Source organism: Lepus europaeus, chromosome 15 (assembly GCF_033115175.1).
Source record: "Lepus europaeus isolate LE1 chromosome 15, mLepTim1.pri, whole genome shotgun sequence".
Taxonomy (NCBI): domain Eukaryota; kingdom Metazoa; phylum Chordata; class Mammalia; order Lagomorpha; family Leporidae; genus Lepus; species Lepus europaeus.
Window position 1 is genome coordinate 35,384,241 of NC_084841.1, and position 22,924 is coordinate 35,407,164.

Consider the following 22,924-nt stretch of genomic DNA (forward strand, 5'->3'; position numbering starts at 1 on the left):
AGTATGAACAAACAAATGTTTAAAAATAGTATATTAGCTAGCTTCATGCCTACCGCTAGTTCAGGAGGGAAAAAGAACACTCAAATCTTCAAAATGTTTTTCTAAAACTTTATTTCAAAGTTATTCACCTTGCCATTAAGGTGTATGGTTAATGCAGTGCCAGTATCACCAGGCCTGCCCATTGCCGGCAATGGACATTGAGAAAACCCATTTCCTGGCACCCAAAAGTTAAATTACTCCTTTCAAAACCCACTGAACTCCCAATGCCTGCAAAACTATCACATGCATCATTTTCCCACCATTCTTTAAATCTGAACTTACATTATTACTCTACATCAGTGTATGTTAAAATGAAGTCATTTTAACAAATTATGACTGTACAAATCAAAATACCACTAGTTAATATTAGACAAGAGTATCTTACAAACACTACATTACATGTTACCTTGCAATCTGAAATATTACATATTTGTGTATGCTTATTTTAGATAACTGAAACTTCACAGAATTTAACAGCAAATAGTTTTAAAAATTTAGTTCTGTACATTAGTTCCAACTATCTCTATTTTACAATCTATAAGGCTCATGTCATAGTTCAGCACCAAAAAGATCTACAAAACTGAGTGACCCATCTTATGCATCCCATGTGATAGTTTTTGTCTGTTTTTAAGGTGAAAGTCTGAGAAAATGCATTATAAATCCTACTTCCAGAACTTGAAGTGGAATACTTTTTGTCTAGTCAGACTATGTAAAAACTTGAGTTGTACCTTCTTTTTGAGCAGATACAAAAAAAAAAAAAAAAAAAAAAAAGCTTATACTATTCATGCTTTCAGGTTGTCTGTTCTTAAATTGAATTTTTAACACCAAAGCATCAAAAGTAACCTAATAATGCCCTTCCTTTCTATTTTAAGTTTTAGAAAAAGCAGCCAGAAAAATGTTTCATTTATAAGGTGTAAAGAAGGGCTGCAGTAACAAACTTCTTCATGCCCACCTCCAGTACCATCTCAGTGTGGCTCAGCAAAGCCACCACCAACTCGCCAAGAGCATTCTCCTGGCTGTAGCCACAGTTCCCAAATGTACCATGTTTTGAACACCAGAAGCCTGCTCAATGCCAGTGTCTCTCTGTTCAGAGTCATTACAATAACTTTTGCTGCTGCTGGTCTAGATTCCAAAAACAGTGTTATTATCCAAACCTTTCTTCCTCTTTTGGATTTATAAATTTTACCCCAAAAAAGTATGTTTTGCTATTTTTAAACAGAGTTTGTGCATATCACTTTTTAAGATCACATTCCCCAAGTTAGAAAAGTTTTTTCAAAAACCACAGGTCCTTTCAGTAATCTGGTTTGTTCAAAGTATAAAATTCTTACACTTTAAAAAAAAAAATGTTTTAATTGGAGACTAGTGCCTCTTTCTTCTTACAGAAGCACACAATTCATTACACCATGTTTAAAAACGAAACTTCATGCATACAAATGGCCAAAGAGGTATGAAGTTTTTACAGAGCCCTTAACATCATTTGAGTACACATAGCATCGGCCAAACCACAACAGGAAGCATGTAGCAAGTTGGGCAGAGACTCCCCCAAGAATACATAGTTTTCCAGGCTCCATGTCAGTCACATAAAATTTAAGCATCATGTAATCCTTTAAAACTGTCCATTCCTCGAGCCATTCCCATGCCCCACCCCCACCCCAAAGCCCGCACAGAAGTCTTGCACATCACTGAGCATCTTAATGTTCCCCGTTACTAATCACAGCTGCTTCAGGCTCTGCTGATGTAGCAGGGAGTCTTGGCACTTTCTTAGCAGGGCTTGGAATATGCTAAAATGGAAGGAAAAAAATTGTTGGCTTTTATGATTTTCATCTCTTACTCCCTCCTCCCCTGAATCAATAGCACCAATTAAGTTTCTATAGAGAGAAACTAACAAAAGGCAAGGTAGGAGAGGTTTATGTTAAATACATATTCTACATATATAACTTTCCATGGAGGGAACCAAATATTTTTCACCTTATGGTGAATGGAACTTAGAAAGAAGGCCCAAAAATCTCCCCCACAGTTTTTACTTAAATCTCTTATATCTGCAACTCAAACACTGGCAACTTGACTTGCTTTCTTAATTTGTATAAGAAGCAAGTCTATGCATCTACCAAAGTTGTAATAAGCAGAAAAAATAAGTAATTCGAGGTTACAAAGTTCTCAGTTTGGCCTGGCTTCACTACTTACTAGCTATGATCCTGGGCAAGAAATGTAACTTTTTGGAGCTTCATCTCTAAACTGGGGAAAGTATCATTTATAAACCTCAGAGACTGTTGTAAGGGTTAAAAAAAATCAGCCGGCGCCGCGGCTCACTAGGCTAATCCTCCGCCTTGCAGCGCCGGCACACCGGGTTCTAGTCCCGGTCGGGGCACTGGATTCTGTCCCGGTTGCCCCTCTTCCAGGCCAGCTCTCTGCTGTGGCCAGGGAGTGCAGTGGAGGATGGCCCAAGTGCTTGGGTCCTGCACCCCATGGGAGACCAGGAGAAGCACCTGGCTCCTGCCATCGGATCAGCGCGGTGCGCTGGCCGCAGCGCGCCAACCGCGGCGGCCATTGGAGGGTGAACCAACGGCAAAAAGGAAGACCTTTCTCTGTCTCTCTCTCTCACTGTCCACTCTGCCTGTCAAAAAAAATAAATAAATAAAATAAATAAATAAATAAATCTTAAAAAAAAAAAAAACCTTTGAAAAAAAAAAGTAAAGGGCTTAGCATATAATAGAAATTCAAATCACAGTGAAATGGAGGTGGAGGAAATATTACCCCAGTTCTTTATCTCCCATGGAAGAAGCATTTCCAAGCAGACAAGGCAAAGAGAAAAGCAGGATGTATTGAAAAGCAAGATTTATTTAAGTCAGAGACCTCCAGCCAGTATGGCATGGAGGGGAGCTCCAAGAGAGGCAGAACAGGAAGGGGCTGGTGGTAGTGGGGTTTTTAAGCACAATTTTGGAGGAAAAAAAATTTGACAATCAGGTTGACATTCAGTTATAAGGCAAGGACAAAACCCATCAAAAGACCAGATTTGCAATCTTTTACCCTGTCTGGCTTGCTCAATGATATAAAGAGCCATCATGGGGCCAGTGCTGTGGCACAGTAGGTTAATCCTCTGCCTGTGGCACTGGCATCCCATATGGGTACCAGTTCTAGTTCCAGTTGCTCCTCTTCCAATCTAGCTCTCTGCTATGGCTCGGGGAGGCAGTGGAAGACAGCCCAGGTGCCTGGGCTCCTGCACTTACATGGGAGACCTGGAAGAAGCTCCTGGCTCCTGATCGGCGCAGCTCCAACCACTGCCCCAACCTGGGGAGTGAACCAGAGAAAGGAAGACCTTTCTGTCTCTCCCTCTCACTGTTAACTCTACCTCTCAGATAAATAAATAAAATCTTCAGAAAAAAAAAGCCATCAGAAGGGTAGATTACCAAATTTGTTAGAGTAAACTGGGAGCTCAGAAGGGTGGAGCGACCACTCCCTTGCTATTCTCATGATTAAGATTGGAGATTCCTAAGGAAGTAGGGTAGGCACCTTTGATCTTGCTAAAGGTAACTTTTGGGGAAGAAAGCATTTTGCACTGGGGCCAACCTGACTGCCTATTAACCCCTCTGACTCTTCACAATAGTTATTATTGTCACTTCTTGACATTTTGTAGATAGATGTTTACCAGGTGGAGAGATGAGATGTGAGGGGCTTAACACCCTGCTACCTATTCCATCTCTCACTAAGACACTATCACAAAAAGCCTTCTTTCTAGATCAGGCGTCCTTTAAATTCTGGTGTTATTAGCAGAATCTAGTATTTGCCATGTACTTTATACAGTTGGAAACCTAATCCCAGAGCTCTTGTTCCAAATTCTGATTTATTAACACTGCTTTAGGTAACCAAATTTCAGTTAGATTTCTTAAACTCTGAGATTTGTGGATGGAAACTTCTTACCCTGCTAAAGAGTAAGACCAACACAATGAGCTTTATTTACCTCAGTAGCTGTGTTTGAATGGACAAGTCCTACTCCTTCATCCAAAGTGTCATCATTTGGAGAGGGGCGCCGAGCATAAGTTCTTCTGTGCTTTTCATCCACTCTAACTAGGTACCATGTTCCTTCAGAGAGTGAATCTATTGAGGACTGGGGAATATAGTTGGCTAAAATAAAGGCAAGAATATATAAAAGATTAGTTATGATATATAACTCATTTGATAATAAAACTCAAGAAGTTTGTATTTTCTTACAATTCCCACTAATATCAGTGCTAGATAGATACAGCCTTCATATTATATGTAAGCATGTTTAATGCTTTCACAGCTTTCAGGTTGACTTAAACACAATTTAATATTTTTACCCAGATGATGAGTGTCCTCTCTTAGCTTCATGTTTTCAGCAAAAACATCTGGTGCCACACAAGTTCTTGAGTCCAGTCTTGATTTAAGATCACATAAACTTGCCGTTATTTTATCAAGAGCAGACCCTAAAACAGTAAATAAATTCAACATTGAGAGTAAAAATAGCATGTCCCAAATAAGCCTGAATGAAATGTTGCCAAATGAAAAAAAACTTGTCCTTTGTTTTAGAACTACTGAGAACCTACTTCTGTTGTTCAGTTAAAACATAAGATGGCATTTATTTGACATAGCTTCCTATGCCCTCTGACTAGACATTTGTTCATTACCAGCCAATAGTCAAGTTAGGAAATAGCTGGGATTTGAAACTATAAATGTCTAGTCAATCTATGGTATAATTTTAAGGTAATGCCTAGTTTTCATCAGTCTATGTTTTTGCTCCTTCCTGCTCAGGGAAGGAATAAAAGTCTCCTTAAATATAGTCGGTACCATAAACCTATAAGAACTAGATAACTTAGTCTTACTCTTATCCAATTAAAGTAGATTTTCAGGATAGAAAATCAAAATGTGGCTATGTTGAAGTAATGAGGATTAAAATACTGTACTGATTTATCCATGGAACATGTTCAACTGCTCACCTGAGAAACCTATTGAATTAATCTCAGCATGGTAGGTTCTCAATACATTCTAGCTCACTTGGCACTTACCTGGTGTGGCATCCTGTGTAACTCTCAGAGAGTAGAGGGTGGCAGCCAAACCAGAACCATATGAGAACACTCCAATCCTCTTCCCTGCCAATTGCTGAGGTGAGTACCTGTGTGGGGTGACGATACAATGTTTGGGAAGTCATACAAGAAGGAATAAAAATTCACACTATAGGTTAAAGTGGGACTCTAACTTGTAATTCTTAAGGATCTAACTAAGGTTTTAATATAGTAAGCAGACTGTGGGAATGGTGGGGCTTATGAAAGTTATAATACCATAAAACTACAAGAAATTACTTCATCAACCAGATTTATGATTCGACTATAGTTCAAGAACAAAAAAAGATGGAGACAGGAAAGCCAATATGAAATTAAGAAATACTTCTGGAGAATCAAAACTTCAGTCCTCACATCTTTCAAGTCAATGGACAAAGAAATCCAGGGAACCTGAAGATAAATCATTGTGTGATCTATCACAAACAGGCCTGACATTGGATTTGGTCTTGAAAATGTAATATATCCAAATGAGGGGAGTTAAGTAACTGAAATTCATACTTACTGTGCTAGAACAGAAGCAAGGGAACCATATACTGAAGATGTATACATATTTCCATTTTGATTTGATACAAGCAAAGATGCCTTTGTTTTCTGATTAAAGAGTTCAGAACTAGCCTTCATAAATGCCTTTTCCACATCTCTGTCAAAATATGTGTCTTCTAATTTAACATCCCTGAAAGTTATTAAAGTTATTAAAAAACATGTTAGATAGGAAGCCTAATTAACATTCAACCCAAAAGAGTATTATGGTTTTGTTTTTCTATTAATCAAAATCAAGCAGCATAATCTTAACTGATGTGGAAGACACAAAGGACATATACATGGTTCCCCTCACTAAATTTCATCCTGTTTTGGTCTCTCCCAATCTCTGTCTGTAACTTTACCTCCCAAATAAATAAATCTTTAAAAACAAAATGGAATACAATTTTATGAGCTGGAGGAGGGACACAGGTGGAGAGAAAAAGAATGAACTTAACATGTAAAGCATACTAAAAAGAAAAAGATGGATAGAGGAGGAAAGACTTCAATATTGGCAATGGTATGGGTATGGGCACAGTGGCTTCAGAGAGGCTGGGAGAAGAGTTAAGAGGCAGGTGGGTGAACAAGCATTTGTGCATGGTGACAATAGGAATGGAGCTAAAATAAAGAAATCACAAAATTTTGGGTATAAATGACTGAAGAATTCTGAGAGATAGGTATTTCTTCACTGAGGAGACAAATAGATCAGATTAGATGACTTCTAACATTCTCACGACTTTAAAATGTTCAAATCTGTATAAATGCATAGTTAAGCAAGTGAAAAAGGCTCTAATACAGAATCAAAAAAATCATAAGAGCTACTCTTACCCAAAGGCTTCCAGGCCACTATAGATACTATTTTTGTCTCTGTTCTGGTCATTAAGGAAGTCATTCAGCAACATCCGAGCTAGAGACTTCTGTACTAGTTTACAGTATGGTGAGTGAAAGATCATGAAGCCAAAATCATTCAAGGTGAAATCTCTATCAATTCCCTCTGAAAAAGAAATCAAAGAGAATTATGAAATTCATATAAGATAGGAGAATTTAAAGTTTGACCTCATAACAAGGTTAGGATTTTTTAATATCTTTAAAAGGCAACTAAAAATCTTCCTGTATGATGGATGAAATTTCCCTGTAGCTTAAAACATATTTTAAAAAGACATTTAGAAATGGAGCATATACTATTTCACCACTGATTTCCAAATTTAAATCATAACACATTACCAGGTTATGCAATCAATTTAGTCGGTCAGGATCAGCATTTTAAAAATAAAATAGAGTAGAAAAACAGCAAACTGAAAAACTCACAGCATGGGTAATTTCCTAGCATTCTTTTCTAGTTAGCACACATAACCAATGTAAAGCATACTTCTTATTGTGCATCCTAACAAAAAAGTTAGAAAATCATGGTCCTAAAGTGTCTGCTAATAACAACTGATAGAATTAAAAAGGGGCGAATTGTGTATCCTAACAAAAAAAAAGGGGGGGGGGGAGGGAATAATCCAACATGGGAAGCAGGCCACAGAGCAGACTCATATAAGACAAACACCCTAAATAGGACTCTGGCCTCAGAATCAGCCCTTAAGGCATTCAGATATGGCTAAAAAGTCCATGATAGCATTTCAGGCATGGAAAGGCAAGACACTGTGGCAAAAAATGGCCGACATGAAAGATCTCTGTGAGTGAGATCCCAGTGGAAAGAAGGGACCATCAAAGAAGGAAGTATCTTTCTCTGAAGGGAGGAGAGAAATTCCACTTTGATTACGGACCTGTCTAAATAGTAACAGAGTTTGGGGACTCAAAAGGCTTTCATAGCCTTGGCAGCTCATGACAAGAGTCTCGGGTGATCACTGACATCATAAATAAGAGCGTCAATTGTTAAATCAACAACAGAAATCACTGTGTACTTGCTCCCCATATAGGACCTCTGTCCTTAATCTGTTGTACTATGAGAATTAATGGTAAAACTAGTCTTCAAACTATACTTTGTGTGTCAGTATGGGTGCAAACTGTTGAAATCTTTACTTAGTATAGAGTTGATCTGTATATAAAGATAATTAAAGATGAATCTGTATGAAGAATGGGATGGGAGAGGGAGTAGGAGATGGGATGGCGGTTATGGGGGAAAAAACTGCTATACTCCAAAAGTTGTACTTTCAAAATTTATATTTATTAAATAAAAGCTTTCTAAAAAAAAATAAAATCATGGTCCTGATGAGTACATACTGTTAAGTAACACTGCATTTTAAGTATGCTAGAATGCATCTTGTTCAGGCCAAGATATTCCTTAATATTTGTTATAAATATTATCTTAATCTTCCAACAACTCCTAAAAAGTTGGACTAAGGAAAAAGTATACTTTCGAAAACACTGTTAACTCAAACACTGTCCATTTCAGTGCCTCAAGAACTTCTGCAGAGTTACAAACTGAGATTAATGATCACACTAAAAAAGCAAATATAAATTCAAATTCAAAGGTCAAGTACAAACGTTACTGGAGGCGGGAGATCTCTTCAGTAATTTATTCTTTTCTTTTCCTTTTTTTTTTTTTGACAGGCAGAGTGGATAGTGAGAGAGAGAGACAGAGAAAAAGGTCTTCCTTTTTGCCGTTGGTTCACCCCCCAATGGCCGCTGTGGCCGGCGCACCGCAGATCCGAAGGCAGGAGCCAGGTGCTTCTCCTGGTCTCCCATGGGGTGCAGGGCCCAAGCACTTGGGCCATCCTCCACTGCCTTCCCGGGCCACAGCAGAGAGCTGGCCTAGAAGAGGGGCAACTGGGACAGAATCCGGCGCCCCGACCGGGACTAGAACCCGGGGTGCCGGCGCCGCAGGTGGAGGATTAGCCTATTGAGCCGCGACGCTGGCCCAGTAATTTATTTTCATTACAGTTTTCTCTATATCATGCTTATAATATACTAAAACTGTTAGAAAAACACTCAAGATACTTCCTTCACACTACATTTTCTTACAAGGGATAAATCAAACTAAGTATTTTTGCAGAGATATACATCACTTCCAACTTATCTCTTTTTCTAAATTATACATTCCCAGAAACTATGAGAAAATGTCATATGGCAAATGAGGAATAAATGGTAGAAGGTAGCAATGAGGGATGCCCATAAAGCAATTTCTCACCAAAGATAACCAGCACATTGCATTGCCTTCAACAGATACCAAAGCCTTGGGAAATGGGTAAAACCCACCTTTCTGCCACTGGGCACAGATCTTTTTACGGTAGACAGAATAGCAGCGGTCTAATGCACTGAGGTAGCACTGTATGGAGAGCTTTCCATCTACTATGGGATACTCAGAGAGCATATCAGGTTTGTAAAAGTCATAGGCATGTTGCATGTGTGTCCCGCGAAGACCTATTAAAACCAAAAAGGAAGATGTCCATTTATTTCTGCTTCTTGGATGTTTGAATTTTAGTAAGAATACTGTATTATCAAAGGATCTTAATTGTCTAATCAACTCTCACCAATTGTAGCATCGAAATTGCAAGGTAAAGACAAAATTATTAAAATGAAACAATAAAATCCATGGACAATCCTAAGACTCCTCTGGAATACAAATTTTTCATTGAGTTTCAAAAATCGAACTGAGAGAGCACAGTTGCTGTACTGAACTGAAGACAAACTTGTCAGTGACTATGGGCAAGCTATTACTACTTAAAACTTAAACTTTACTTGAGCCTATTTTACTTCTCTGTAATGGGGGAGAATAACACCACCTGCCTCATAAAATTGCTATGAAGATTAAATAAGGTAACACACATAAGGCACTCAGCAGGTATTATCTACATTTAATGAATATTCAGTAAGTGGTGCCTTCTATTTCTATTTTCAAATTTCTCCATATATTGTACTAATTTTAAAAATGCTTTCTTAACACTTACCTCGGTCAAAAATTAAAGGAGCATTTGGCCCAATTAGCAGAGCTACGGCTCCAACTCCACCCGTAGGTCTAGCATTTCCTGTGGCATATATGGCAATATCTCCTGCAACCACCAAGGCATATCGCCCTGAAAAACATTTTTATTTCATAAGAAGTTGTCAAAGTATAAATATCATATATATATAAACTGAAGTCTGTTGTATTTTTCCAAAAACATGCTTTCCCCACCTTTGATAAAGAAAAGAAAATATTCTAACTAAATTTTGCACAGACCATTTGTCTTTTAAATTACAATAACCAACTCTCAATTCAGGTAAACTAAAAGTCATAATTATCTTTCTGAACATGTCCAAACAAGAATAACTAGTTCAAATACATAAGGCATTAATTAAAAGGCTATTTGGGTCCACCTAACCTCAAGGAGAGATTTTTTTTTTGTGGAGAGAAATCAAAGCATGTAACATACCATCCCAAGAGCTGGACTCAATCCAGTTAATAGCATTGAAGACAGCAGCTGTGCCTCCATAGCATGCATTAGTTGTGTCTATTCCTTCTATATCTGTATTCCCAGACTCCTCAAACAGCTGCATCAGGTTAGTCTTCACTGATTTTGATTTGTCGATGATTGTCTCTGTTCCAACTTCTAGCCGCCCAATGCAATCATAGGAAAGGCTATTTCTCTCCATAAGATTCTGAACCACAGTCAAGCAAAGAGAGTTGATATCTTCTCTATCTGTGCAGAAGCCCATCTTGGCCTGGCCCAAGCCAATGGTATACTTCCCAGCATCTACACCATCATATTTTTCCAATTCTGCTTGATCAACATATTGAGAAGGAAAATAGATCTCAAGGGCAACAATCCCCACATCTTTTGGCCAACAGGCTTCTGCATTCAATGGAAGTGATCCAGGCATGGTGAAAGAGCTTAAAAATAAAAAAAACAGAAAAAAAAATGTTTTAGCTTACAAGTTGCTGATTTTCAAGTTCAAGATTGAGAAACAGATATTAAGAGTTCAATAATCAGCTAAAATATTAGTTTCTCTAAATTTAGTATATTTGTATATATATTTATATGTGGGTATATACAAATAGAATATAATCCCTAACTGTAAACTAAAGATCTTAAGGGAAACTAGTTGAATCTTCTATCTAAATACAAGAATCCTACTATTTATTTTCATTCATCCAAACACTGATAAAATGTTAAATGCGAAACATGTGGGACAAGTATAATGGAAGATATCCTTGTATTCTCAACTATTCACTGTTTTGTGAGATAAGATAAAAACACAAAATAAACAAATAATAACTTAGATGGTTACATTATGGAGATTTGCATAACCCAGCCTAATGGCAGTGCAAGAAGTGTGAAGAAAAGCTTCCTGACTTAACAGATACCTGACCTGAGTCTTAGGAATGTGTAGGAGTGGGGCCGGTGCTGTGGCGCAGCAGGTTAACGCCTTGGCCTGAAGCACTGGCATCCCATATGGCTGCCGGTTCAAGACCCAGCTGCTCCACTTCTGATCCAATTCTCTGCTATGGCCTGGGAAAACAGCAGAAGATGGCCCAAGTACTTGGGCCCCAGCACCTGTGGGGGAGACCCGGAAGAAGCTCCTGGCTCTTGGCTTCAGATCAGCCCAGCTCCAGCCATTGCAACCAACTGGAGAGTGAACCAGTGGATAGATCTCTCTCTCTCTCTCTCTCTGCCTCTCCTCTCTCTGTGTAACTCTTTCAAATAAATAAATAAATCTTTAAAATTAAAACAAATACCAGATTGCATGGCTATCATAAATGTAATGATCGTTTCAATTATTCTTATACATATTGCATCAAAATATAAAGTTTTTTTTTTTTTTTAAATATTTTTATTTGAAAGGCAGAGTTAAAGAGAGAGGGAGAGACAGAGAGATCTTCCATCCACTGGTTCACTCCCCAAACAGCTTTAACAGCCAGAGCTGGACTGGTCCGAAGCCAGGAGCTTCTTCTGGGTCTCCCACGTGTGTGCGGGGGCTCAAACTCTTGGGCCATTCTCCGCTGCTTTCCAGGCACATTAGCAGGGAGCTGGATCAAAATGGAGCAGCCAGGACTCAGACCAGCACCCATATAGGATACCAGCACTGCAAGTGGCACCTGCTATGCCACAGTGCCAGCCTCTAAAGTGTATTTCTTACTGGGGTGTCATAGTCAAAGTCTGAGTCATTTTTTTATTAGTCACTGGTGCTGTGTAGAGAATAGATTCGAGGTAGGAAGTTGATCAGCAGGCCAGATAAAGACCTGGGCAGTGAACTAGAGTAATTACTACATGTGAGATGAAGAAGGAACAATTTTTAAAAATACAGAAATGAAAAACTGGCAAAGATTGTGTTGACAACATGTTAGGAAAAGGTGAAATACTTAGGATGATTCCCAGATTTCTAGCCTCAACTGTTTTACAACTTGACAAGCTCAGAAGTGAACATAAATATTCTCCACTTTGTTCTACCCTTTTTTCTTCCATGCAAACCCATTTCCTCTTGTCCTTTCTCCTAAGTGGGATTCAACTAAATCAGAACTTGGAACTACCACGGAGGGAGTGAAGAAAACTGGCTCAGACAAAGCTGCATTTGTTTCTATCATTTCACCAACATCTACAAACACCTTTCCAGTTAGGCCTTCCCATCCACCTCCAGCCTCCAGAAGAGTCTCATTTTGTCCTATACAACCTACTTAAGAAAACAGAGAATCATACTACAGTCAATAATCAAGGATAAATGCTAAGTATTACCCAATCTTTATCCTACAACTACTTAGCTACAAAATCTTCCTCTCTACCCTCTATTCTCAAATTATTTTATTCATTAGTCCCCCCAAATCAGTACTTTTCTTCAACAACCCACTGCTTAATTCTGCTTTTTTCAAACCTTTTACAGCCCTAGATCGCATTTCACCTATGAAACCTTTCTAAAACCACTCCATCTTTTTACCTTCACTGGACAATTACTAACCACCTTTGGCATTTCTTACCTATCATAATACACTATCATATTTCTGGGACTTGGGCACTCCCTTGACTTGCATCCTCTGGTCTGCTTTAACACAAACCAGGAGGAAAAGAAAGCTAGGCATCAGAAGCAATGGGTGGCAGGCCTATTAATGGCTGATCTGTACAGTGATCTGCCCTCAAGCAGACCCAACAGCCCAGTCCACTGCAGTGGCTTTCAATGTGGTAAGCCTGGGCTTCAGCAGAAGTCAGCTTGTGAAGAGCCCTGCCAGCTCTGCCAAGAGTTGGATCACTGGAAATGGACCTGCCCTGGAGTCGAAGGATGCCCAGGTCAGAGCCACAGATCTTATTGGCTCTAAGCTGAAAAGCCCTTCACTCAGCCCAACTTCCAAAGTGACCACTGCAGCTGAGGGGATGGCCAAGTAGGGTCAGCAACATTGCAGGCAGAACTGTAAATTTCTTGTTAGAGATGCCCCCTGCCTTTACCTGGCCAGCTCTCCTCCCAGCCCAGCCAAGTAATGAAAGTCAACAGAGTGCCTTCCCCTAGGAGGTTCACACCTCCCTTAGGATATACCCCATGTGAAGAGATAGATAGGTCTGGGCCTCTTAACTTACAAGGCCTAAAGCCCAACAGATTATTATCAAGCCCCTTCTGTCAGGTTCTATTTGCCTCTCAATCAGAAAACTTAATCATAGCTTAGACAGCACCTTTCTTAGCTCCTCTAATAATGACTCTGTCCTTTGTTCTAGACCCTGTCTAGCGCACTTGGACCTCATTCCTTTGTAATCATAACCTCTACTCTACCTCCAATGGCTCTATTCCCAACCTGTGTGTACTGATGGTCCTCTTCCCCACTTAATGCTGTATAATTGTTCAGACCTGGTTAATGCCACTCTTAGGATCATTGGTTACTATCCTCACCCTGTCTTTTTTTTTTTTTTTTTTTTTTGACAGGCAGAGTGGACAGTAGAGGGAGACAGAGAGAAAGGTCTTCCTTTTTGCCGTTGGTTCACCCTCCAATGGCTGCCGCGGTAGGCGTGCTGCGGCCGGCACACCGCGCTGTTCCGATGGCAGGAGCCAGGTGCTTCTCCTGGTCTCCCATGGGGTGCAGGGCCCAAGCACTTGGCCATCCTCCACTGCACTCCCTGGCCACATCAGAGAGCTGGCCTGGAAGAGGGGCAACACTGGGACAGAATCCAGTGCCCCGACCGGGACTAGAACCCGGTGTGCCAGCGCCGCAAGGCGGAGGATTAGCCTACTGAGCCACGGCACCGGCCCTCACCCTGTCTTTTATGACCTTGTCTAAATATAATCAGAGTCGGTGAACTTGGTAGGCTTCCATAGCCTTGGCAACTCATGACGAGAGCCTAGGGTGGTTACTAGCACCATAAACTAGAGTGTCAATTTGTTGGGTCAACAACAGGAGTCACTGTGCACTTGCTCCTCATGTGGGATCTCTCTCCTTAATGTGCTGTACATTTTGATTTAATACTATAACTAGTACTCAAACAGTATGTTTCACTTTGTGTTTCTATGTGGGTGCAAACTGTTGAAATCTTTACTTAATAAATCCCATAGAAACAAGACTGGAGCGCTCTTTTCACCCCTAGAAATCATATTCAGGGCTCAATTCCAGAATTAATCCATATTTGCCATAGTCTGAAGAGCTTTGATCTGTTCTTGCAACACAGTACATAAGAAACGAGATATAACTCTAATACTGATAAGCTTCTTAGAGGTTAAATAAGTTACTTATTTCATAACACTGTTTAACAAAGTAGGTATTACTCTTTCCTGAGGGTTTCTGACGGCCAAGGTATTACTCATATGTTCTTGGAAACGCTATCCAATTTGAAATATTTTTTAGTTGAAATTGAAGGAGAGTGTAATTAAGCAGAGATGGAAATTAATACAAGGTAGTAATTCTCATTTAGAAGAACAGAAAGTTTCTAGTCTAAAACATTACTTTTAACTGTCCTATTAAACATGTATACTACATTGTCCTCTCAAATACTCTCTGAAGTAGGCCAGATATAAACCCGGGGGAAAAAATACCTAGCTGAAGGTCTGAGGTGTTCACATTATGATATTGTTTATCCTATCAGAGATTGGGATATTCTGGTTAAATTCATTATTCTAAAATAATAATAATAATATTAAAAATAATTATCACTGTCACAAAATTTTCTAAACAGAATACAATTTTAAAATCTAACAGGTAAAAAATTAAATACACATTAAAAATTTTTTTTGCTAAGAAGGTATTCCATTATTTTTCAAAATATTATATTTGCAATAAGATGCTATATTAGTAATAAAATGCATATGTAAACAAACATTAAAAAAGGAATTAACTGAAGAAAAAACAGGTACACTTTTACCACAGAACTCTGACCCTCCCTTATCTTTCAATAAGAAAGTACCCAGAGAAGAGCCTTTTCTCCCTAAAGGTAGGGCTCGCCCCCTGGTGGACAAAAGGAGCTCCAAGTTCTATTTCCAAAGTCAGCAAAGCAAGGTAAGACAATCTTGCTAATGCTTTCTGAGTGGCAGGACAGGAAAGGGCCCAGATAATCCCCTGAGAATAAATCTGTAATTGAAGGAACTGAGGGGAAAGGGAGTGGCGGGGCAGGGAAACCAGCTGAGGATGCTGGTGCTAGGGAAGCCCTGATCTATTTCCTAGACTTCAGCATCAGTCCCCAGGGCTGTTATGCCAGTCTCCTAATTGAGTTGTGTTTCCATTCACTCCCCTCCTATGCCAACACTTAGTTACCATTTCAAAGTCTTCGAAGTTCCCCCTCTATTGTTTAGCTTCTTTACACAGGCCGAGGGGCTTCAGGACAGCAGGAACTGCACGTCATTCATCTTTGGATCCTGGGTACCCACCCATTGCTTGACATACAGTAGATGCTGAAGGTTGAATAAAGGAAACCCTACTAGCCTTCTAATCTAAAATCATTAATACCTTAGAAAACCATAATACAAGATTAAAAAAAAAGAAAAAAAGGTGCCCCATGGTAATATGAGAAAGCAATGGCTGTAAAGAAAAGGCTGCAAAGAGATTATTGGTTCAAACACATTTACTTTTACTATTCATTCCCACATAATTTTAAACATTCATCTGTAGCCTAGATATGTATTTAAGGCTGTAATTTTAAAAGTAATATTAGTCAAACATGCTTCCTTTTGTTTCTGATTGAGTAGTTTGTGTTACATTATCTATATTTTTTCATTTTATAGCCAAATACCAACTATTTAAATTAGCTTCTCTTTTTAAGATTTATTTATTTTTTATTTGAAAGCCAGAGTTACAAAGGGCAAAGGAGATACACAGAGAGAAAGATCTTCCACCCTCTGGGTTACTCCTCAAATGGCCGCAATGGCCAGAGCTGGGCTGATCCAAAGCCAGGAGCCAGGAGCTTCTTCCATGTGTCTCACGTGGGTAGCAGGGGCCCAAGAACTTGGGTCATTTTCTGCTGCTTTCCCAGGTGCATTAGCAGGGAGCTGGATTAGAAGTGGAGCAGCTAGGAATTGAATAGGCATCCGCATCGAATGCCGGTGCTGTAGGCAGTGGCTTACCCTGCTATACCACAGTGCCAGCCCCTTAAATTAGTTTCTAAATTCTAAACACAAACAAATATGAAATTAGATAGCCTCCTAAAGTACTACAGCATTAACAAAGTTTTTCAAAGAATAGTCCTGAAAGGGTTTTAAGAATGTATGCAGGCGGCGTAGTGGGTAAAGCTGCTGTCTGCAGTGCTGGCATCCCATATAGGTGCTGGTTCAAGTTCCAGCTGCTCCACTTCCAATCCAGCTCTCTGCTATGGCCTGGGAAGCACTGGAAGATGGCCAAATCCTTGGGCCCCTGCATCTGCGTGGGAGACCTGGAGGAAGATCCTGGCTTCAGGTTGGCGCAGCTCCGGCCGTTATGGCTAATTGGTAAATAAATCAGCGGATGGAGGACCTCTCGCTCTCACTCTCTGCCTCTGCCTCTCCTTCTCTGTGTAACTCCAACTTTCAAATAAATAAATAAATCTTTAAAAAAAAAAAAAAAAAGAATGTGTGGCACATACAGAACTAGATGTCCCCGTTCCATTAGAAGGGCACTTCCCTCAGTAGCATGACAAGATGCCATACCTGTGTGAAGGACAGAGAACCGCAGTCTCCAGGTCTGTCACCGTGTCCTCCTTCGGGCACTAGGAATTTCAAATAAGAACTTTTAAAGTCATAAATCATGACATAAATTCAAATATGACTCCTAAGTGAGTTAACAGAAGCATTTCCTTAACTGATCACATTATTTAGAACAGAATTTGACATTTGCTTAGGAAAACAAATGGTGCTTAAAGCTTACAAAACATTCCCCCCTTATTTTATTAGCCCTTATAGAATTAGGTTCACTCTTGGTAATGAATTGAAGTAAAAATAAAAAGCTCACATGGCTGACTCAGGTTTTAAACCAAGTGTGATGCTGGGGGAGTTGCAGTCTTCATTACTAAATTTGGGATTTCAAGAATCGGGGGGAAGGAATTTCATTCAATGTGTGTGGTACTGGACTGACAAATTTCTGGAGTAAAGAGACGTACACAGTCAAGAGCTTGTCCTGCAACACAGCAGCTTGTGGCTTTAGCAGCAATTTGTGCCTCTTTAGGCCACAATTTCCTCATCGGCAAAAATGAAGCTAATATACCTGCCCTCCCCAGCACATTGTGAAAGACTGAGAAGCAAAATATGTGAAAAATGCTTTCTACTATAAAGCACCAATATAGTGACTATTGTCCTGGTTCTTATTTTTCAACCAAAGCATTACTCTTCAAATAAAATAAAGGTATCTTTCTACCAAGACCTAATCATTTTCATTTCTTTACTCTTGTATTTTTCAACACTGTCCTTACCCTTTACAACCTTTTGAATTCGATTTTCCTCCACAGTACTTAAGCTGAGAAGATAAGCCTTCAAACTAAACAGAAACAACCAGGGAAATGACTCTAGAACATTTTCTCTGGTCTGTTTTGTAGGACTGTTCCTTGAGGCAATAGCTTCTACATTTATTTAACACATAGGTTATTTCCTTTGTTATTAGCAAACTTAGCATCTGCCCTTACCCAATTGACAACTACATTCAGGTGCTATTTAGTAAAGTTCTACTTCTTTTTCATCAGATCACTTAAGAGTTCTTCACAGCTTTAGCTCCTTTTTCTTTATTAACTAAGGTTATCCTGCCCCCCACCAAAAAAATCTTGAGTTTTGTAGGGACTACATTCCAAAAAAGTCTCTTTGAATACAGGATCATCTGTACACTTTAGGAAAATAACTTTTCTTTGTTTTTTTTTTATTATCTTAAATTATGCTTTTTTTTTCCCCTTTGCAAATTAAGCAGACCACAGGGACCCGTTCTCACCTCTCAGGGAAATACACAATTCGCTCTCCATGTCGTGACTATTTACATAACTTACTAATAATACATCATTTTGAAGTCACGCATGTATATGCACTTGACACTACTTGTAACAAGATTTTTCTGAAAATGCAAATATTCCCTCTAGTTTCACTCTGATATTTAAATTGAAGAGGAAGATTAGACAGCACTAGAGCAAAGAAGAAAGAAATACAGTTTTCAGAGATGATTACTCTGCTACTGAAAGATCTGCTATGAAAGACATGATCAAAATCCGTATGCTCTCTTGTGAAAGAAGCTCTCAGGACAAGGAGAGGCCTTAAGAGCAAGGAAAGGAAACAGAGGCAAAAAACAGCACTGAGGCGAGAGCCAATCAGAGAGGAAGTTGGTTTTCTCTATGCAATTGCAGTGAGGTTCTCTCTACTAACTAAAACCAATAACCCAAAACCTGAAGCAGGTCATCAACTTACCTTATCAGGCCTTTCAGAGCACATAATAAATACAGGAGAGTAACATTTTTAGTCAGGAACCAATTAATGAATTTCTAGCAACCGTTCGGGTTATCACAAAACATGTTTGAACTCCTAACCAAATGGGTATCAGTTCAAATCCTGGCTGCGGATCCAGCTCCCCACTGATGCACCTGGGAAAGCAGTGGAAAATGGCCCAAGTAGTTGGGCTCCTACACTCACTTAATAGACCTGGACAGAGTTCCAGCCTCCTGACTTCAGCCTGGCCCAGCCCTGACTGTTGCTGCCATTTGGGGAATGAACAAGCAGAAGGGAGATCTTTATCTTTGTCTCTCCTTCTCGCTATGACTCTGCCTTTTCAGATAAATAAATCTTTTAAAAAAGAATGAGGAATCTACCTTGAGACTACCTAGAGACAACCAAACCAGTCAATGGTGCTTTCTTTTGGGTTTGCTCAGAGTTCTCTATTCCTCCTTCTGGTTCCCTCCTTAGCCTTGACATTTATCCAGTACACATTTTTGTGCAAAAATGATAAACTATATGCAGATCTTTTTCACTGTTATGGGAGAGAAATTCAGGACTGAGAATGAGCTGGCTATGTTTACTCCTTAGGATCATGCAAGCAAAAACTCTTAAGACTTGCCTCAGCCGGTGCCGCGGCTCACTCCGCCTTGCGTCGCCGGCACACCGGGTTCTAGTCCCGGTTGCCCCTCTTCCAGGCCAGCTCTCTGTTGTGGCCAGGGAGTACAGTGGAGGATGGCCCAAGTGCTTGGGCCCTGCACCCCATGGGAGACCAGGAGAAGCACCTGGCTCCTGCCATCGGATCAGCGCGGTGCGCCAGCCGAGGCGGCCATTGGAGGGTGAACCAATGGCAAAGGAAGACCTTTCTCTCTGTCTCTACCTCTCTCACTGTCCACTCTGCCTGTCAAAAAAAAAAAAAAAAAGACTTGCCTCCACCTGTACACACTAATGTAGTTCTTCATGTAAAAAAAAAAAAAAAAAGATGGATACCTCCAACCCCACCCCTAGTTACTGGTCTGTCCATCAGAGATTTTATTCATATTTCAAGGCTCTGTTCCTAACTATTTCTTACAGGAAAGTTTTCTAGATGCGTTCTAAAAAAAAAAAAAAAGAAGGGTTTTCTAACGAAGGACTTGAACTTATACACAGGTATGCCATTCACATCCAAATTTTCACAGCCTAGCCTAGCAGTCTTCTAATTCACAGTGAACTCCTAGACTCCAGCTGGGAAACGGGATGGATTTTGAGTCTTTAGAAAAAACCCTTTCAGACCTGGAGTAGGGGTTTGAAATGGCCATTATTTTTTGAGAAGCGGAATTTGGTGTCATACTCTGAAACGTAAAGACAAATCTTTTGGATTCAAGTACTTGTAGCAGCTCACACCAGTAGGTTCTTTCAGTCGTCACTTTTGAGATGAGCTGCAGCACCAAATAATATCCAGGAGCTTAAGGAAACTGTCTCTCTATTGCTGCTGTTTAAAGCAAATGGTAGATAGGTTTCAATCATTCCAAGTTCCTAATCTGAAGTATGTAAGGAGTCTAAAAGGAGTCAGAAGAGAACATTTATTGGTCGCATAATCATTGCCATATGTGCCTGCGCGCGCACGCACACACACACACACACAATCAAAAACCCTGAAAAGGTGAAGACTGTGAGCTTTGAAAAAATACTTTTCTTCTATTGCCCTAACTATACGCAGTTGACAAACATCAAGTGAGCAACAGCATATGCCAAGCATTTAGAATCTAGACCAAACTTTCATTAGACAAGCTAACATGGTTTTCAACCTTTTTAATCTATACCACCTCTTTGAGAAACACAATATAGCATACATTTCTATTATACTTGGCTTTATAGTAACTCAACATAAAATTAAAAGATGATATTCTTTCCAAATGAAACTAATTAGAGATTCTGATATACAGCCCATCTCTCCCCACATACAGTCCCACTGTATTATGGAAGTTTTAAATCATTCTACAGGGTCTAAGAAGCCCACATTACATCAATATCTGGGGTTTTACATTTCTTCTGAAAAAAAAAAAAGTCTAAAATTAAATCAAAATTACAATCAATTCTACAGTTAAAAAAAAAAAAATTCCCCATCCCTACCTCACAAGGGGTGGAATATACCTTCTGAGAGCTGGAGTTACTGCCTGCACTAGAATCTAATTGAACTAAGGGGCAAACTTACAAACATAGGAACATCTGACACACACAAAAGACTGCCTTTCTCACTTATGGGGGAATAAGATATGTTATCCCTGCCCATTGTCTCCAGACAAAAACAGGTAAAATTTAAACATAAAGTTTTAGCAAAGAACACAAACTCCTTAGACATCTTAACCTAAAGAACCACTGGCACGGATACATGTTAAGGACTTTCAATCTGCCTCTCACTTAATAGAATCCATGCAATAAAGTCTAAAACCCATCTCAGAGAGAAACGTATGCAAAACATATGTACAAGCACTTGCATTTGTCTTTTTTCATGTTTATATTGCCTGTGTTTGTCATAATTCATCCCTGAAACTGAATAAATGTTTAGTTAGCAGCAATCAGAACACATCACCCTACTGCAGCCGGTTGGCAAGACAGAGCATCAGCAGGAGGGAGGGGCTGAGGCAGGAATGGACAATGAAAGAAGTTAGTGGTGACCTAACGCCTTGGCCATAGGGAAAAGTAGAAGCAGGGACAACCTCACATTACCTGTTCCCCAAATCCCTCCTCCAAAGTGGGTCAAAGTAATCTTTTCTCAACCACTGCTCAAGCAAGACACACTTCAGAGACTTTGAAATGTCCTTGGTCTCACCTAAAGCCTATTTGTGTGTGGGCTCTGAGGATGCCTGCTCATTACATCAGCCAAGGCTGGTCCTCGAGCCACTGGCAAGGAGGAAGGCGCTGGAATTCAGAATACCGAGAAAACCTATTTTTAAAAGCTGGACATTAAAGAGAGAGAAAGAGAGAGAGAAAGAGAGAGAGAGAGAGAGAGAGAGAGAGAGAGAGAGAAGGCAGGAGGGAGGGAAGCGGCAAGCTGGGAGACAGGGGTTTGCGAGGTTTGAAGCTAGCAGGCCTCCGCTGTCCAGAGCCCCGGGTCTACATCGCGGCTATGATGCTTGCTTGGCTGGGGAAGACAGGCACCGCCGTCAACTCTGCGTGGCTGTGGCGGGACACACCCCTTGCCAACCTGCAAGGTCGCATCTAAATCAGCTCTCCCCATCCCTCAGCGGCCGCCCTTCACCCAGAGCTCCCTCCAGTCCCCTCCTGGAGGTCGCGGCCACCACCCTGCCACCTCCGACTCCGGACTAAGTCATCAGAACACTCGGCCCTCAACGCCCTCTCACCTTCTCGTAACCCCGCCACTCGCCGGCCCCAGCGGTGTCCTCGACCCCTCCTCAGACTCGCGTGTGCCCGCCCCACGTCCCCCGCGCGGCCCCCATCCACGGCGCCCCATCCTCGTGGGCCAGGTCCACGCCTTCGCCCTCACCCGCAGCCCAAGCTCCTTCGGGCCTAGTCAAGGACACCGCCTCCGCCCGGCCCACAGCCCGCCCGCGGCGCTCAGCAGCCAGCTCTCCTCCCCTGCTCAGGACACTCACCCAAACGTGACTGGGCAGTGGCCGAGGAGAGGAAACGAGCTGCGAAAGAACAGAACGCGGCGCCTCCCCTTTGCCACCAGCTTTATAGCCGCCGATCCACCCGGCCCCGGCACCGCCGGGAGTCAGTGGGAGGCGGGACAAAAACTGTAGCGACCAATCGGGGCCGGCAGAGTAGCCCAACAGCTCCCGCCCCCTAATCCGGTATCTACCAATAGGAAGGACACTAGAGGCGGTGACTCGCTAGGGTTTTCCCTCGTGGCTGGAAGGGCGGGGGAGAGGGCGGGGACAAAGTCGGAAGGCCGAGGCAGTGGGGTGAGAGAGTGACGTGCGGTGGCCCGAGAGCCCGCCTGCCAATGACAGAGCGGCGAGAGACGGCGAGAGCCAACCGGCGCGGAGTGAGAGGTTCTCCGACCAATTGCAGCTCAGTGAGAGGAGACGCGGGCCAATGGGGACTCCGCGTCCCACCGCTGGGGAGAGATGGTCAAGTGTGGGAGGTGAGTTGGTCCCTGCTGGAGAGTCTGTCGGGTTGCCTAGCAACCAGAGCTAGGCTTCACCTGTGAGGGTTCTCAAATACTAGATTTGAATTAAATCTTAACATGTTCCAGTTTCCGAAGCAGCAAAGTGTGCCTAGATTACAAATTGGAGCAGAGTACTTTACCTGGAATTTTAAAATATTCCACGTACCAGATTTGTAAATACCCAGTTATTGCCTTCTCTGTGTAAAACTACCTTGACTTTTAAAGAAATTGTTATGGAGAAAATTCTCCCTGGATAAACCTAAAACAAGATATTTTAGGGGGTAGGCATCAGTTAGGAGGGTGCTTTGTCTGAGAAGAAGGAGGGAAACTGATCTCGTGTCCAAGCACTTTTGCTAGGCCATCCACTCTGAGAGAAGGGACTCCATCTCATTTCCCTCACTCTCTTCTGACATGT

The 22,924-nt window shown here is 41.0% G+C and overlaps 1 protein-coding gene across 1 annotated transcript; it reads right to left on the minus strand.

Annotated features, from left to right (window-relative positions):
* Nucleotides 1–96: 96 nt before the first annotated feature.
* HMGCS1 (3-hydroxy-3-methylglutaryl-CoA synthase 1) lies at nt 97–22,100 on the minus strand. The gene is made up of 11 exons (XM_062211761.1): nt 21,992–22,100; nt 16,644–16,702; nt 9,995–10,452; nt 9,530–9,655; nt 8,838–9,002; nt 6,465–6,630; nt 5,620–5,790; nt 5,064–5,170; nt 4,359–4,484; nt 3,998–4,161; nt 97–1,820 (listed from the first exon to the last, which is right to left on the minus strand). Exons 3-11 carry the CDS (start codon nt 10,440–10,442, stop codon nt 1,731–1,733), a joined length of 1,563 nt encoding a protein of 520 aa, XP_062067745.1. The 5' UTR covers nt 10,443–10,452; nt 16,644–16,702; nt 21,992–22,100; the 3' UTR covers nt 97–1,730.
* Between the last annotated feature and the right edge of the window lie 824 nt (nt 22,101–22,924).